Source organism: Acinonyx jubatus, chromosome C1 (assembly GCF_027475565.1).
Source record: "Acinonyx jubatus isolate Ajub_Pintada_27869175 chromosome C1, VMU_Ajub_asm_v1.0, whole genome shotgun sequence".
NCBI classification, from domain to species: Eukaryota; Metazoa; Chordata; class Mammalia; order Carnivora; family Felidae; genus Acinonyx; species Acinonyx jubatus.
Window position 1 is genome coordinate 75,944,144 of NC_069381.1, and position 16,781 is coordinate 75,960,924.

Consider the following 16,781-nt stretch of genomic DNA (forward strand, 5'->3'; position numbering starts at 1 on the left):
TATTATAATGACCATGGAGAAATTTCCAACAGAGACAGAAATCATGTAGACCATATTCTCTGGTCACCATGCAATAAAACTAAAAATTAGATACAATTAAAGAGTTAAAATGTCAATTATATCTCAGTAAAACTGGGAGAAAAAGAGTATCTACAAAAACAAAACAAAGAGTGAACTGGAAAGGGTCAGAACAAAGAAAGAATGAAGAAAGGAGATACAAAAGGATAGAAAATGGAGGAAAGAACAGAGCCAAAAGAGGACCCAGGAAAAAGATCTAGCATGTATTTAATGGGAATCCCAGAAGTAAAGGAGAGAGAAAACAGGACAGAAACAATACTAGAAGAGATAATGGCTGAGAATTTTCTAAAACTGACAAAATACATCGAACCACAGTTTCTGGAAGCACCAGGAACTCTTAAGATGGATATAATAAAAAGAAAAATACACTTAGATACATCACAGTAAAAGTGATGACAATGCAAAACAATGAGAAAATCTTAAAAGTTGCAGCAGCAAAAAGGATACAAAAAGACAATAATTAGACTGGGGGGAAAAAAAAAGCAGCTAGCTCCTGAAGTCCAAGAACTACTCTGATGCTTTCAGCTAAATCATACTGTTCTCTTGTTGAACATAAAAATATCTCAGAATAATCACTTCAGACAAGGTTACTGTGTAACACAAAGTAATCAAATATGACCTTCTGCCACTAAATGAATTGACTGCTATTATCAATTCTTTACCAATTATAAGTTTATCCCAGCTTCAATGTGCCTTCCCTATTAATTAGTTAATAATTAATTTATTAAGATGGCAATCCTGAGATGAATGAAAACAAAACACAACATACAAAAACATGGAATGCAGCAAAAGCATACTGAGAAGGAAATTTATAGCTATAAATGCTTACATTAAAAAGGACAGCAAATCAACAACCTAATTTTACACCTTAAGGAACTAGAAAAATGAAGAGCAAACTAAACCCAAAGCCAGCAGAAGGAAGGAATAAGTATTAGAGCACAGATAAGCAAATATAAAAATAGAATAAAACAAATAAAAAGTTGATTCTTTTAAAAGATCAACAAAATTAACAAGTTGACTAAGAAGAAAAAAAGAGACAATGCAAATAATTACAATCAGAAACAAAGGTAAGGACATTAATACAGACCTTAGAGAAATTAAAAGGATTTTAAGAGAATACCATGAATAACTAGATATCAACAAATCAGATAATCTAGATGAAATGGACAAATTCCTAGAAACACAAACCTGACTCAAAAATAAATAGAAAATCTGAACATACCTGTAACAGGTAAAGAAACTGAATCAGTAATCAAAAACCTCTCAAAAAGGAAAAGTCCAGGATCAGATGGTTTCACTAATAAATTCTACCATGTGGAGAATTAACACAAATCCTTCACAAACTTCCAAATGTGGAAGAGGAGACACTTCTTTTTTTTTTTTTCTTTAATGTTTATTTATTTTTTGAGACAGACAGAATGTGAGCTGGGAGGGGCAAAGTGGGAGACAAAGAATCTGAAGTGGGCTCTGCATTGACAGCAGACAGTCCAGTGTGGGGCTCGAACTCATAGAACCATGAGATCGTGACCTGAGCTAAAGTCACTCAACTGACTGAGCCACCTAGGTGCCCCGTGGAAGAGGAAACACTTTTTAACACATTTTATAAGTCAGCATTACCCTAAAATCAAAACCAGACAAAGAATACAGATGTAAAAATTTCAACAAAGCTACCAAACTGAATCCAATGGCACATTAAAGGGATTATATATTATAACCAAGTGGGATTTATCCCAGGAATGCAAAGACAGTTCAATATGAGAAAAGCAACCAATGTAATACATCATATTAACAGGCCAAAGGAAAAAAAAAATACATGAATATTTCAACAGACACAGACCACTTACTAAAATCCAACACAGTTTCATGACAAAATCACTCAGCAAACTAGGAAAAGAAAGGAGTTTCCCTAAATAATAAAAGGCATCCATGAAAAACCCAGAGTTAACATCACAGTCATCAAAGGTGAAAACCAAGCTTTCACTCCAAGTAAAAGACTGCCTGTTTTCACCACTGCTATTTAACACTGTGTCCCAGCCACAGCAATTATACATGAAAAATAAATAAAAAGCATCCAAATTGGAAAGGGAGAAATAAAACTATCTCTATTTACAGATGACATGATTTTATATATTTGGAAAATACCACAGACTCCACATACACACACAAAAAAACCCTACCAGAGATAATATAATAAACAAAATCAAGCAAATTTGCAGTTGTAAGATCAACACACAAAAATCCGTTGTGTTTCTCTAAGCCATCAATGAATGATCTGATGAATGATCTCAAAAGAAACTAAAATCCCGTCTACAAAAGCATCCAAAATAAAATACCTAAGAATAAATGTAACTATGGAGGTAAAAGGCTTACATACTTAAAACGACAAAACAATGGTGAAAGAAATTAAAGGAGGTATAAATAAATGAAAAGACATCCCATGTTCATGGATTTGAAGATGAAATATTGTTAAAATGACAAAACTTCCCAAAGTGATCTACAGATTCAGTACAATCACTATGAAAATTCTAATGGCCTTTTTTTTCTTTCAGAAATGGATAAGCTGATACTCAAATTCATATGGAACTGCAAAGGTTTCTGAAAAGCAAAGGCAATATTGAAAAGAAATAAAGTAGGGGTACTCCCTCTGATTTAAAAACTTATTACAAAGCTACAGTAACCAGTGTGGTACTGGCATTAGGGTAGACATAGAGACCAATGGAATAGATTTGAGAATCCAGAAATAAACCCAAACAGCTGTGGCCAACCGATTTTCAACAAAGGTGCCAACACCATTCAATGGGGAAAGAACAGTCTTTTCAACAAATGGTGCTGGGACAAATGGACAACCACATGCAAAATAATGAAGTTGGATCCCTGCCTCATATCACATACAAATACAAAAACTAAATCAAAATCGATCAACACTATATATATAACAGCTGAAAACAATAAAGCTCTTTGAAGAAGGCCTAGGGATGGATCTTCATGATGTTGGATTTGGCAATAAATTCTTAGATTTCACACCAAAAGCATGATGAACAAAAGAAAAAATAGATAATCTGGACTCATTAAAATAAAAGTTTTGTCCATCAAAGGACATTACTGAGATATTTAATAAGGGTTTAGAATACAGAATATATAAACAACCGGACAACAAAAAGACAACCCAGCTTTAAAAATGGACAAAGGCTCAGCCAAGAACTAAGGTGTTAAGATGGCAAAGGAGGAGGATCCTAGGGTCACTGTGTCCAATGCATACAACTAGATAACACCCACATCAGTGTACATAACCCAAAAAATTATCCGAAGACTAGCAGAACAGACTCTCTACAGCTAAATATAGAGAAGAGGGTAGGTAGGGTGGAGACACAATTGGGAGCCAAACTGACCAATCTGAGGGATCCATGCATGGGAGGGATGTTGCAGGCATGAGGAAAAGACCCTATGCCAAGCACTCCAGACATTGGGGGACTTGTACTGGAAAGATGAATCCCTGTAACATTTGGCTTTGAAAACCAGAAGGACTGGAACTTTAAAACTCAGCAGGCTTGGTGCTGACAGAGCTGGAGGACAAAAGGGAACTGAGTCCCTTCCCTAAAAGAGACAGCACAAACAGTCCTGATGAGATACAACATAGAACCAGCGGTTTGAAAAATGCCTAGGGCATACAGGAAAGAGATTTGTTTTCTAATCTCAAAGAATGTGTTGGAGGAGCAGGGATCTTTGGGAGACTTCTCCAGCAACAAAAGAGCTGGCAGGCACCATTTCCCTCTTCCCTCCCCCGACTCCCAGCCTGGAAAGTAAACCTGTGGGAACCAGTGTAGCACAAATACTCTCAACCTAAGCTTGCTAACAGGGTACCTTACCCCTGCATTCTTCTCTAGACTCGGCCCCTCCATCCCAGCCTGGACAAGTGTTTTCCTTGGCAGCTGTTAAGTTCTCTCCTGCAGTAGACTGGCATGGACCTGGCTGGCACCCCTGTCCCCACGCTCTCCTGCAGACCTGAAGGAGTCCATCCAAAGCAATACCACAAGGGTGGCAGTGTGCACGCAGCCTCGCCAGGGACAAGCACCACTCTAAAATGACTCGTGCCCCAGGGAGAGGGGAAGATAAACCACACATACCAGTCTCTCTGTGGCCCCAGTATGGGCTGCCAGCAGACATCTGGTCTGACTGTAGGCTCCTCCCACCAATGAAAGCTTCTCAGGGGCAACACAGGGAAACCCTGCAGATTGGTGCTACCACAGCTCTGGCAAACACCTGGTCGGACTCAACTCAAGTGCAAGGTGGCCGAGACTGGCCCACTAACACCACAGGGACCAAACCCTGCCCAAAACAGGCAAAGAGCAATATTGCAGATGACTGGACTGAAGGCAAACGTGGCTCAGCCACAGTAGGATGCAAGCAACACACACAGGAGACATTCCTCAAGTGTCAGCTTCTGGTGAACTGGGGACACTGCACTGCAGGACACAAGACCTCTTCTTCATAATGCCACTACTTTTAACAGCAGAAGATATAGATCACTTTCCTAACACACAGAAACATATACAGAAGTTAGTCAAAATGAGGAGACAGAGGTCTATGACCCAAATGAAAAAACAGGACAAAATCCCAGCAAGAGAGATAAACAAAAGAGAGATAATATGCTTGATAGAGAATTTAAAGTAATGGTCATAAAGACAGTCACTGGACTTGAGAAAAGAGTGGAAGGCCTCAGTGAAAGCTTCAACAAACAGAAAACATAAAGAACAATCAGAGATGACTAACTCTATTAGCTGAAATTCAAAATACCCTAGAGGGAATAAATAGACTAAAAAAAGCAGAAGAATAGATCAGCAATCTGGAGAAGAGAGTAAGGGAAAGCAATCAAGTGGAAAAATGTGACGAGATTAAGGGAACTCCACAACACCCAGTGTAATAACATTCATATTATAGGGATCCCAGAAGGACAGAGAGAAAAGGAGGCAGAAAATTTATATGAAGAAACAATAAAGCTTCATGAATCTAGGGAAGGATACAGAAATACAGATCCAGGAAGCACAGAGTCCCCAACAAAATCAACCCGTACCAAGAAAAAGCATAGTAATTAAAATGGCAGAGTGATAAAGAGAGAATTTTAAAAGGAGCAAGAGAAAAGAAAACAGTTACATACAAGGGAAACCCCAAAAAGCTATCAGTGGATTCTTCAGCACAAATTTTGCAGACCAGAAGGGAGAGGCAGGATCTATTCAAAATGCTGAAAGAAAAAAACTCTGCAACCAAGAATACTCTATCCAGCAATCCATCATTCACAACAGAAGGAGAGTTATGCAAAAGTTCCCTGACACGCAAAAGTTAAAGCAATTTATAACCACTACACCAGCCTTACAAAAAATGTTAAAGGGGACTCTTTGAGTGGAAAGGAAAGAATATAAGCAAGAGTAAGAAAAGTAAGAAGCATAAGAAAATGGACAAACGATGTGAACAGACAGTTCTCAAAAGATATACAAAGGGCCAACAAATCTGTGAGAAGATGTTCAACATCTTGGTCATTAAGAAAATACAAATGCAAACCACGAACAGATACCACTTCACACCCAGTATGGAGCCCAACATGGGGCTTGAACTCATGACCCTGAGATTAAGAACTGAGACGAGATTAAGAGTCAGATGGTTAACTGACTGAGTCACCAGGCACCCCCATTAAGATACTTTTAATTAAAAAAAGAAAAACATGAAAAATAACAAGTGTTGATGAGAATATGGAAAAATAGAGACCCTTATCAATTGTGGTAAGACTGTAAAATGGTGCATCCACTATGGAAAACCAGTTTGGTGTTTCCTAAAAATAGGTAACAGAGAATGACCAATCGACCCAGCTACTCAACTTCTAGATATATACACAGGAAAAATGAAAACTTATGTATACACAGAAACTGGTACATGAGTGTTTACAGCATCATTATTCATAATAGCAAAAAAGAAACAAAGTACATGCTACAACTTGGATGAACCTTGAAAACATGCTCAGTAAAAGAAGTCAGACATGAAGGTCATGTATTGCATGATTCCTTTCATATGAAATATCCAGAATAGGCAAACTGATGCAGATAGTAAGAGTAACAGGTGATAGTGGAAGGAGAAAATAGGAAATATTACATAATAGCTACAGGATACTGAAAAAGTTCTGAAACAAGAGAGCTGGAGGTTGTGTAATATTATGAATATAATACCATTGAACTGTGCATTTAAAATGATTGTGTGCTACATAAATTTCACCTGAATTTAAAAAAAGATAGCAGTATTAAAATGTTCCCATGTTCTGACAACAATCAATTCACAGCAAACCTCTACTTCCTTAGACTCTCTCTAAAATTACCCAACCAAAGTCCAAATCCTATAACAGGTTCTTTCTAATACCCTCTTAAAAAAAACACCCAAAGGTTTCCTATAAATACGTGTAGAATCCTTCACTGCAACAAGTATAAAAAACTGTGTTCTTACTGGTCTTTTTGGCTGGAAGGCATTGACAGGAGTAACAATCAATTTCTCAACAGAAATAAAAGAAGCCCAAACACAAAGGGATAATATTGTAGTTAGAAGAAAACAACTGCCTACCCTGAATTCTAACTAGTAAAAAAACTATCATTCAAAAGTGAAGGTGAAATACAGAACATGACAAGACAACAAAAACTGACAATTTCTCAGTACAAGTGTTCTTCAAAAAAAGGAAGTGATTATAGATGGGAGAACTGAAGATGCAGGAAAGAATAAAAAGCAACAAAAATGGTTACTATGTGGGCAAATCTAAAATAATGGCATAAAACAATGATGATTTTTTATGGGGCTTAAAACACATATGCAGTCAAAAATACGTATTCTAGGAAATAAACTAAGAAGGGGAGGAAGTTAATGGAATCTTTAATGTTTTAGTTTCCTTGTATTGTCTAAAAAATATAAAATAACTTAATTAGACTTACAGGTCAACAGTGCATGTTGCAAACTCTAGGGCAGCTGTTCCCAAAAGTGCAATCTACAGGCCTCTAGGGATCCCTGGGACCTTATTAGGGGATCTTTAAAATCACAATTATTTTCATAATAACACGAAGACCTTATCTGCCTTTTTCACTCCCATTCTCTCAAAATTGTAAAATGGAGTTGTCCAGAGTCTACAGGACTCGTGCTATTCCAACAGATTAAAGCAGAAGCACGTGTAAGAATCCAGCTGTTTTCTATTAAGTGAGATATTAAAGAAATGTGCAAAAATGTAAAAACAATGCTACTCTTCCCACTAAGTTTTGTTTTGGAAAGTATGCTCTTCACAAAATTATGTTATTTATAATGGCATTTAATGGGAAACTCTTCCTCCAAACAATAAATTATCTGACCCAAAGTGTCAACTGTGCTAAGGCTGAGAAACACTGATATAACCAAATAAAGTTCTTTTTAAGAGTTTAAATGGGGGGCGCCTGAGTGGCTCAGTCGGCTAAGCGTCCGACTTCAGCTCAGGTCACGATCTCGCGGTCCGTGAGTTCGAGCCCCGCGTCGGGCTCTGGGCTGATGGCTCAGAGCCTGGAGCCTGCTTCCGATTCTGTGTCTCCCTCTCTCTCTGCCCCTCCCCCGTTCATGCTCTGTCTCTCTCTGTCTCAAAAATAAATAAACGTTAAAAAAAATTAAAAAAAAAAAAGTATAAATGGGTCTTGAGAATGCAGAATTTGAGACTCCTGACCTAAATAAATGAAAGGATAATATGACATTCATGGACTGGAAGACATTACCATAAAGATGTCAACTCTATCTCAAATTAATGAATAAATTCAATTTTTGTAAAACTGACCACGTGACTACAAAAATTTATATGGAAGCGCAAAGAGTCAAGAAGAACAAGGTGGAAAGATCTGTCTTACTAAATACAAAGACTTGCTATAATGCCACATAAATTAAAGCAGCATGATTTTGGTGTAAGGGTAGATACAGTAAACCAACAAAATAAAATAGAGCCCCAAAGCAGACCCATGTATATATGGTCACCTGATTTATGACAAAGGTGATCCTGTAGAGCAGAGGCAAGACAATCTTTTCAATAAATGGTGCCTCATAAAATGCGTACCCCTAAGAAAAAAAAAAAGGTGACCTCTATACTTTACATTTAGTTGGCCCCTGAACAACATGGGTTTGAATGGCAAAGAGGTCCACTCATTACATGGATTTTTTTCAGTAAATATACTACAGTACTATGAATGTATTTTTCTTATGATTTTCTTATTAACATTTTCTTTTCTCTAGCTAACTTTTAATATAAGAATGCAGTATATAATACATTTTTAAAATGTGTGTTAATTGACTATCTTATTTTATTAAGGCTTCCAATCAACAGTAGGCTATTAGTAGCTAAGTTTTTGGGGAGTCAAAAGTTATATAGCAATTTTCGACAATGCAGGGGTCAGTGCCCCAAACTCCCATGTTGTTCAAGGGTCAAGTGTATACAGAATCAGTTTTAGGTAATAAAGTCTCTAGCACAGTGTCTTAACAACCTCAGCACTAGTGACACTCTGGGCTAGGTAACTGTTTTGTGCATTGCTGGACGTTTAGCATTCTGCGCACTGTAAGATGTTTAGCAAGCATCCCTAGCCAACCCACTAGACACCAAGAATACCCCAGTCACCTAGCTGTGAAAACTAAAAATGTGAATGTTACCAAATTTCCTGCACAGGTAGGGAAGGTGTGGGGTGAGGGAAGGGAGAATTGCCTTAGTTAAGAACCAATGTTCTAGAAGGTAACATAAGAGATGTCTTCACCTCCTTGCAGCAGGGAAAGATTTCTTAAACAGAACGCAAGAAACATTGACTATAAAGGAAAACAATGATAAACTGAACTACATTAAAATTTAGACCTTCCGTTCATCAAAAGATATTAACAGTAGGGTAAAGATCAAGCCAAAGTGGGTATATATTTTTCTAACAAACCTAACTAAATGAAGGTCTTATACCTACCACATATGAAAACAGGGGTGTGCCTAGGTGGCTCAGTTGGTTATGTGTCTGACTTTGGCTCAGGCCATGATCTCACAGTTCGTTGAGTTCAGGCCCCACGTCACGCTCTGTGCTGACAGCTCAGAGCCTAGAGCCTGCTTCAAATTCTGTGTCTCCCTCTCTCTCTGTCCCTCTTCCACTTGTGCTTGCTCTCTCTCTCTCTTTCTCTCAAAAATAAACATTAATAAAATTTTTAAATTAAAAAAAACTCTTAAAAAGGACAGAAACTCCAAAAGGAAAAAAGAAAAGGGCTCATATCCATAAACTATGTAACTCGTATAAATTAGGAATATATTAGGAATATAATAATAATAATTATAGTAATAATAAAAAGATGGGGAAAGAAGAAGCCTCACAACAAAGGATATACGAACAGCCAAAAAATTTGTGGAAAAGTACTCAATCTTATTTGAAATCAGGGAAATACACCCACCAGAAGGGCTAAAATTAAAGAGGCTATTGATACCAGATGCTGGTGAAAATTCAGAGCAACATGAACACTCATATCCTACTAACAGGACAGGTACAACTATGTTGAAAATTCTCATGTTATCTTCTAAATTTAAACACATATACACCAATCACCCAGCTAATCTACCCCGGTATGTACTCAACATAAATGTACATGTGCCCCAAGAAACATACAAGAATGTTATGACAGTATTATTCAATCCAAATGTCCAAAAGTAAAAAAGATACTGATGAAATACAAATGAGCTATAACTACATCTGATAATGAAAACATCCATGAACCTCCCAAATGTAATGTTAAGCAAAATAAGCAAAAACAAAATAATACTATTATATAATTCTATTTATATAAAAGTACAAAGGCGGGGTTAAAAAAACAAAAACACAAACATATTCTTTGAAGTCAAGCCAGTGGTTACTCCAAGTAAGAGTGATCGGGAAAGGAAACACAGGGGCTGCTGGGTTGCTGGCAGTATTCTATTTCTTGATCTCTGGTGGCTGTGGGGTGTTTACTTTGTGGTGATTCACTGAGCTGTATACTTACACTTTGTGCACTTTCTTGATGTATCATATTTGAATTTTAAAGACCTGGATCACCATCTTTTATATGCTGTATATGCAACTTAGAACACAATAATTACACAAATATTTTAGCTACTATGATATTAGGTATCAATTGCTTAGGAGAAAAGTCATGTCTGGGGTGTAATAACTTTCCACATCTTACATTTCTAGATCCTCCGCATATTGGCTGCAGAAAGACATAATGAAACACCTTTATATTTTCTGTTTTCCTATACATTTAATTTACCTTGATCACCTGAAAAAAATCCAATTTCATAGCTTTATATAAGACAAAATAAAATACACATCTTAGAAAATGCTAACACTAGGGGCACCTGGGTGGCTCAGTCGGTTAAGCGGCCGACTTCGGCTCAGGTCATGATCTCACGGTCCCCGTGAGTTCGAGCCCCGCGTCGGGCTCTGTGCTGACAGCTCAGAGCCTGGAGCCTGTTTCAGATTCTGTGTCTCCCTCTCTCTCTGCCCCTCCCCTGATCAAGCTTTGTCTCTCTCTGTCTCAAAAATAAATAAATGTTAAAAAAAAAAAAAAAGAAAGAAAAAAAAGAAAATGCTAACACTAAAGAAAAGTTGAAGATGTTTGTTTCTAATATTAAAAATATTTTTCTGACATTTAGACACAAAGATGATTAAGGCAAAAAATAAAGATGATGCCTGAACTAAAAGACAATCCTATCAAAAATTCGTAGGCTTCCCTCTCTACCAAACTAAGCCTTGGTTTATATTTTTATATTCCATATGACATTTTAATACAATTCAATTTTACAACACCTATTATTATTTTGTTTACAAAATAAGAATCAAATATTTATAATATTAAGTTGCTTAATATCAAGCTGCTCCCCTCTGAATTTAATGATTTATGCAGAACAGCAGTTAATAGCAGAAGCAGACCATCTGATTCATTTTTAAGCCAAGTAGTGCCACCAAGTGGTGGCAATTTTTTTTCATAAAACACCACTCTGAAGCAACAGAAAGTTACACTGAAATACATTATTAGAATAGAAAAAAGAAATCAATCTGACAATAAATTTTAAGCAAATAAGTTTGTGAAATATTTTGGTACAAAGTCTGAAAACAAACCGAAAAGGTCAATCTTTTTGGAAAACAGCTGTATGTATTACCCTGAAGAAACCTACAGTTTCAAAGTTAAGTTTTTTTTAGAAAGCAAACAATGAATATAATGCCACATTGTTTACTTTTTGTTGCTTGTTTTTTAGTCATTTTCTTAAAAAGACTTACATTGCTTTAGAAATTAATGAAACACATGCAGGGGAGGCAACTGAGTTTTACAACAGTATTACCCTCATTAAAGACAGGGAGACAGTAAGGAGAGTAGTAAATGATCTGTTTCAGGCCTCTCCTTGGCTTGTGGATCATCTTCCTATGTCTCTTCAAACTGTCTTCCTCTATATGCATGTCTGCGTCCAAATATCCCTTTTTTAATAAGGACATCAGTTATAAGTGGATTTGCGCCATCCTCCTTAGTGACCTACCTTTAACTTGATTCCCCCTGTAAATACCCTATCACCAAATAAGGTTTACTCTGAGGTATTCCGAGATACCTACCTCAGGTCCTACTCTGCGATGATGGGGATTAGGACTTCAAAAGTGAACTGGGGATTGGGAGAGCAGTAACACTAACCCTTTGTATTTGAATATTTTTGATGACTATTTTTCTTATTTAAAAAGAAGAAAAGGGGCGCCTGGGTGGCGCAGTCGGTTAAGCGTCCGACTTCGGCCAGGTCACGATCTCGCGGTCCGTGAGTTCGAGCCCCGCGTCAGGCTCTGGGCTGATGGCTCAGAGCCTGGAGCCTGTTTCCGATTCTGTGTCTCCCTCTCTCTCTGCCCCTCCCCTGTTCATGCTCTGTCTCTCTCTGTCCCAAATAAATAAATAAACGTTGAAAAAAAAAATTAAAAAAAAAATAATAAAATAAAAAGAAGAAAAATAGCTCTTAGGAATTATTAAATGATGAATACTTGTGATATTGTGATATATGAGAAACATTTGGTCTTCCTCCCAGTTTCTGGCACTCCTAAAACCCTTAGGAATTTCCTAAGTATAAGGAGTCATAAAAAAATTCTTTTGTTATGTTAATGAGGTGACTTTTGGAAATCACCTAAGACTGGGACTGCTTGCCAGAGGTTGCCATGCTAACCATGTGTCCCACCTACCTGACCTCTGGAGGGGAGAAGGGTTAGAGGTTAGATCAATTGCTGATGATTTAATGAATCCTGTAAATATAATGAAGCTGTCATAAAACCTCAAAAGGATGGGGCTCAGAGAGTTTGTGGGTTCGTGAACACAGGGATGTGCTGCGAGGGTGGTGTGCCTGGAGAGGACAATGGAAACTGCACACTTCTTCCTGAGTTATATCCTTTTATAATAAACCGGAAATCTAGTAAGTAAACTGGTTTCCTGAGTTCTGTGAGCTGCTCCAGCAAGTTAATCAACCCCAAAGAGGGGATCATGGGAACTTGTGATTTAGAGCCAGTAGGTTTGAAGTACAAGTAATAAGGTAACAACCCAGACTTGTAACTTGCATCCTAAATTCAAGAAGAGGGTCATGGGAACCTCTAACTGGTAAGCAGTTGATCAGAAGCAGACCACAACCTGGGCTTGCAACTGGCATCTGAAGTTTAGGGGTGGGGGGAGTCTTAGAGAGCTGTAACATTAACCTGTGAAATAGTATCAGAATTGAGCTGAATTGTTTTTTTAATGTTTATTATTTTTTAGAGAGAGAGAGAGAAGGTGAGAGAGAAAGAGAAAGAGAGAGAGAGCACGCGTGAGCAGGCAGGGGAGGGGCAGAAGGAGAGAAAGAATTGCCAAGCATGCTCCATGCTGTCAGTGCAGAGCCTGACACAGAGCCCTATCTCACAAACCATGAGGTCATGCATGACCTGAGCTGAAATCAAGTCTATCTAATGCCTAACCAACTGAACCACCCAGGCGCCCCAGAATGAGCTGAATTGTAGGACGTGAAGCTGATGTCTGGAGAACTGCATGGTGGTGTGCATAGAAATCAACCCTCCATATACTGGAAATGGTTCCAGAACCTAATAATACTATTTTACTTTGGTAAACTATTACCAGCAAAATAAATGGCTAAATTTTAGTAGAAAGCTATACACACGCGCGTGCGCGCGCGCGCGCACACACACACACACACACACACACACACACTCTTTGATATTAGTAGTGTCATTTGGTTAACGTACAACCCAATTATAATGTACACAGTCCTAGGCCTCATCTCCTAACACTCTTCTTATCACTGTACCCCAGCCATGCTGGCCTCCTTGCTATTTCTTGACCAGGCCCCACATACTTTGTATTTAATGTTTTCTGCCTGGAGTTCTTCCTCCACAGATTCTTCAGTTCCAGTGATCTTCTCAGTTCCTAAATAAAACAGCACCCTTAGTCACTCTTCATCTCCCTCTCTGGTCTTATTTGTCTTCACATTACTTATTAGTAGCTGACAGATTATATAGTTATATGATTATCTGTTTCCTCTCCCCTACCACAAAGTAAGCTTGAGAGCAGAGACTAACGTTTCGTTCACTGATGCACCTCTAGCACCTAATACAGTACCAGTGTGACTGCTTTTTTGTGTATGATCATAAGCAGAAATAATTTTTAAAAATTAATCCATCTGCTTTCTCATTGGATCTGTTGGTTTCTTTCTAATCACTTCTTCATGCCTACAGGCAGAGTGACCTTTTCAAGCTTACCCTCCTCTATGTAACACAACATTTTCCTCTATTTCAGGACAAAGTCCCAAATCTTTATCACAGCTGAAAAGGCTTTTTTTTTTTTTTAATGTTTTTATTTATTTTTGAAGGAGAGAGAGACAGAGCATGAGCTAGGGAGGAGCAGAGAGAGAGGGAGACATAGAATTTGAAGCAGGCTCCAGGCTCTGAGCTGCCAGTACAGAGCCCAACGCGGGGCTCGAACTCACGAACCGTGAGATCGTGACCTGAGCCGAAGTCGGACGCTCAACCGACTGAGCCACCCAGGCGCCCCTGAAAAGGCTTTTTGCTGGGCCCTGCCTACCTTCCCATCTCTTTACTCCTCACAGTTCTCAGGGAATTCAACTACTCTGGCCCTCTCTCAAATTCCCCATTGTGTTCCTTCTCATCACAGGGACTCTGCACATGCAGTTCTTTTGGTCTGGAATCCTCTGTTCCCCTCCATCACATAAATTAGCTAACCTTAACTCCTAAGCTTCCTTCAGATCACAGCTCTAAATGTCACTTGGGAAGCCCTCCTTGAAAACTCTGTGTCAAGTTCCTCTGTCATATGCTTTTGTTTCTTTCAGAGCTCTGTCTTTCAAATATTTGATATAATTTTTGAAAAACGTATTTCTCCCAATGAATAGGAACCATGCTTTTGCTGTATATACTGTGTTTTAAGCAACTAGAAGGTGCTTGAATACCTAAATGAAGGGACACAGACAAAGCAGGCTAACTATAAGTGAATAATAAAGCCTGCAATTATTATGGGAATTCAACGAAGCAAACTTTCTTTTTTATTAACGTTAACTGTTTTATCCAGACACACTTCTTATTTCTGGGTAACTGCCTCTCCCTAGCCATCAGTGTGTACACAAAAGATAAAAACTTATTTAATATTTCCACTAATTGGAAAGTAAGAGTAATATAAATCTTTGCAACATTTATCATTATATCATTAGCTTTCAGGTGCTTTAAACAACAAAAGAACACACTTTTACTGTTTCTATACTGTTAATTATTAATATCACAGTAATTAAAATGGGTCATAATGAATTTTTCAAACAAAAATTTTCAAACAAAAAATTTGCTGTTCTTATGGCAGCCCTAGTAGACGAATACACTTATACTGTATTTGAAGGATCTATTGTAATATATGTGAATAACTAGTTATTTTTGCCCTATGAATACACCAAACTGAGGTTACCTCCGCCATGCTTTACGCTAAATGTTGGGGCTTAAAAAAAAGAATATCTGTTTGGGCATATGAGCACCCTTGCCTAAGAAAAAATTTGGTCCTGCCTACTCATATTATTGCACCCCATGCAGCAGAGATATATTTCTACCTAGATATCGACAGCAATTTCCTTAATGGTCAGAAGAGAACAACTTAGCTATTATTACCTGATATATTAAACATATGGATCTCTTTTGAGTCCATAATATAAAAAGCTTTACATAAGAAGTCCCTGTAAATGACCTTAATTAAAACAGTTTGCTAACTGTCCTTTTCTGTGGCTGAGAAAATTGTGAACTAGTGGTCAAAACCGTAAACGTGCTTTAGAAAAATTGAGACTTTTCAAAAACAGATTGCCAGAACTTCTTCCCTAGAGTTTCTGATTCAACTTTGCTATAGTTTTCCATTTTCCATAGTAGCTCTAATATGTAGTCAGAATCATCTAAAACAGGTTTCTCAACCACGTCTGCACCTGGAGACCTTTTAAAAACTACTGACACTTAGTCTCCTTCTGAAGAATTTAGGAATGTGGCTCTAGCACTGTTAGTTTTAAATATATATATTTAAAGAATTATTAAAAGAATACACATATATATTAAAGAAACTCCTAGGGAGCTAAAGGTGCAACCATGATTGAAAAACATAGTGTGGAATCCAGGTAGCATATGACTATATGTTGTGATTAATGTGAGGCATGTGCAACAGAATATTGGTATGTATGAATGATTATTGAAAGATATATTATCACATTCCACTGAACATATTTTCCTTAGTAGTAAAGACAGAGTAAATAATACTATATACTGTAGCACGTCTTCATTATGAAAGGCAACTGTGTGCCTTCAATTATCTAAGTAGAAAAGGAAATGAGAACATCAACAAAACACAGCAAACAGAATTCAACAATACATTAAAAAGTATACACACCGTGACCACGGGGCGGGGGCAGGGGATGGTTTATTTCTGGAATGCAAGGATAGTTTAACATAAGACAATCAATCAATGTAATATACATTAACAAAAAATAAGGATGGAAACAACATGATCATCTCAGTTGATGCAGAAAAAAACATTTGAAAAAATTCAACATTATTTCATGATAAAAACATTCAATGAACTAGGAATAGAATGAAATCACCTCAACATAATAAAGGCAATATATGGAAAGCCCAGAATTCACATTGCACTCAAGGGCAAAAGACAGAAACCTTTCCTCGAAGATCAGAAACAGGACAAGGATGCCCATTTTTATTGTATCTATTTACACAGTACTGAAATTCGTATCCAGAGCAACTAGGCAAGACACAGAAATAAAAGGCATTCAATTTAGAAAGAAAGGAAGTTATTTTTGTTTGCAGATGACATGATCTTATAGGCAGAAAATTCTAAAGATGCCACAAAAAACCTGTCAGAAATAAATAAATTCAGCAAAGTTGCAGCATTCAAAAATCAACATACCCCCTACCTTACACCACTTAACAACAATTAACTCAAAATGGATTTAAGACTTGAATGTAAGTAAGACCTGAAAACATGAAACTCCTAGAAATAAACATGGTATTGACATGGGTATTGGCAGAGGCTTTTTTTTAAAAAATTTTTTTTAATGTTTATTTATGTTTGACAGAGAGAGAGAGAGAGAGACAGGGCACGAGTGGGGGAGGGGCAGA

General features: G+C 37.4%; 1 protein-coding gene across 26 annotated transcripts in view; it reads right to left on the reverse strand.

Moving 5' to 3' along the window:
• Positions 1-16,781, reverse strand: part of ZNF644 (zinc finger protein 644) — a 103,428-nt gene that overhangs the window by 36,169 nt on the left and 50,478 nt on the right. For 13 of the 26 annotated variants that reach the window (XR_008295045.1, XM_053214404.1, XM_053214405.1 and 10 more), the window contains one exon: positions 16,039-16,074. The exons of the other annotated variants lie outside the window; for them this stretch is intronic. Coding sequence is in view for 12 of the 13 variants with exons in the window: in XM_053214404.1 (XP_053070379.1) it covers positions 16,039-16,074 (36 nt within the window). In the remaining variant the exon portion in view is untranslated. The remainder of the gene's footprint in view (positions 1-16,038; positions 16,075-16,781) is intronic. 26 annotated transcript variants of the gene reach the window in all.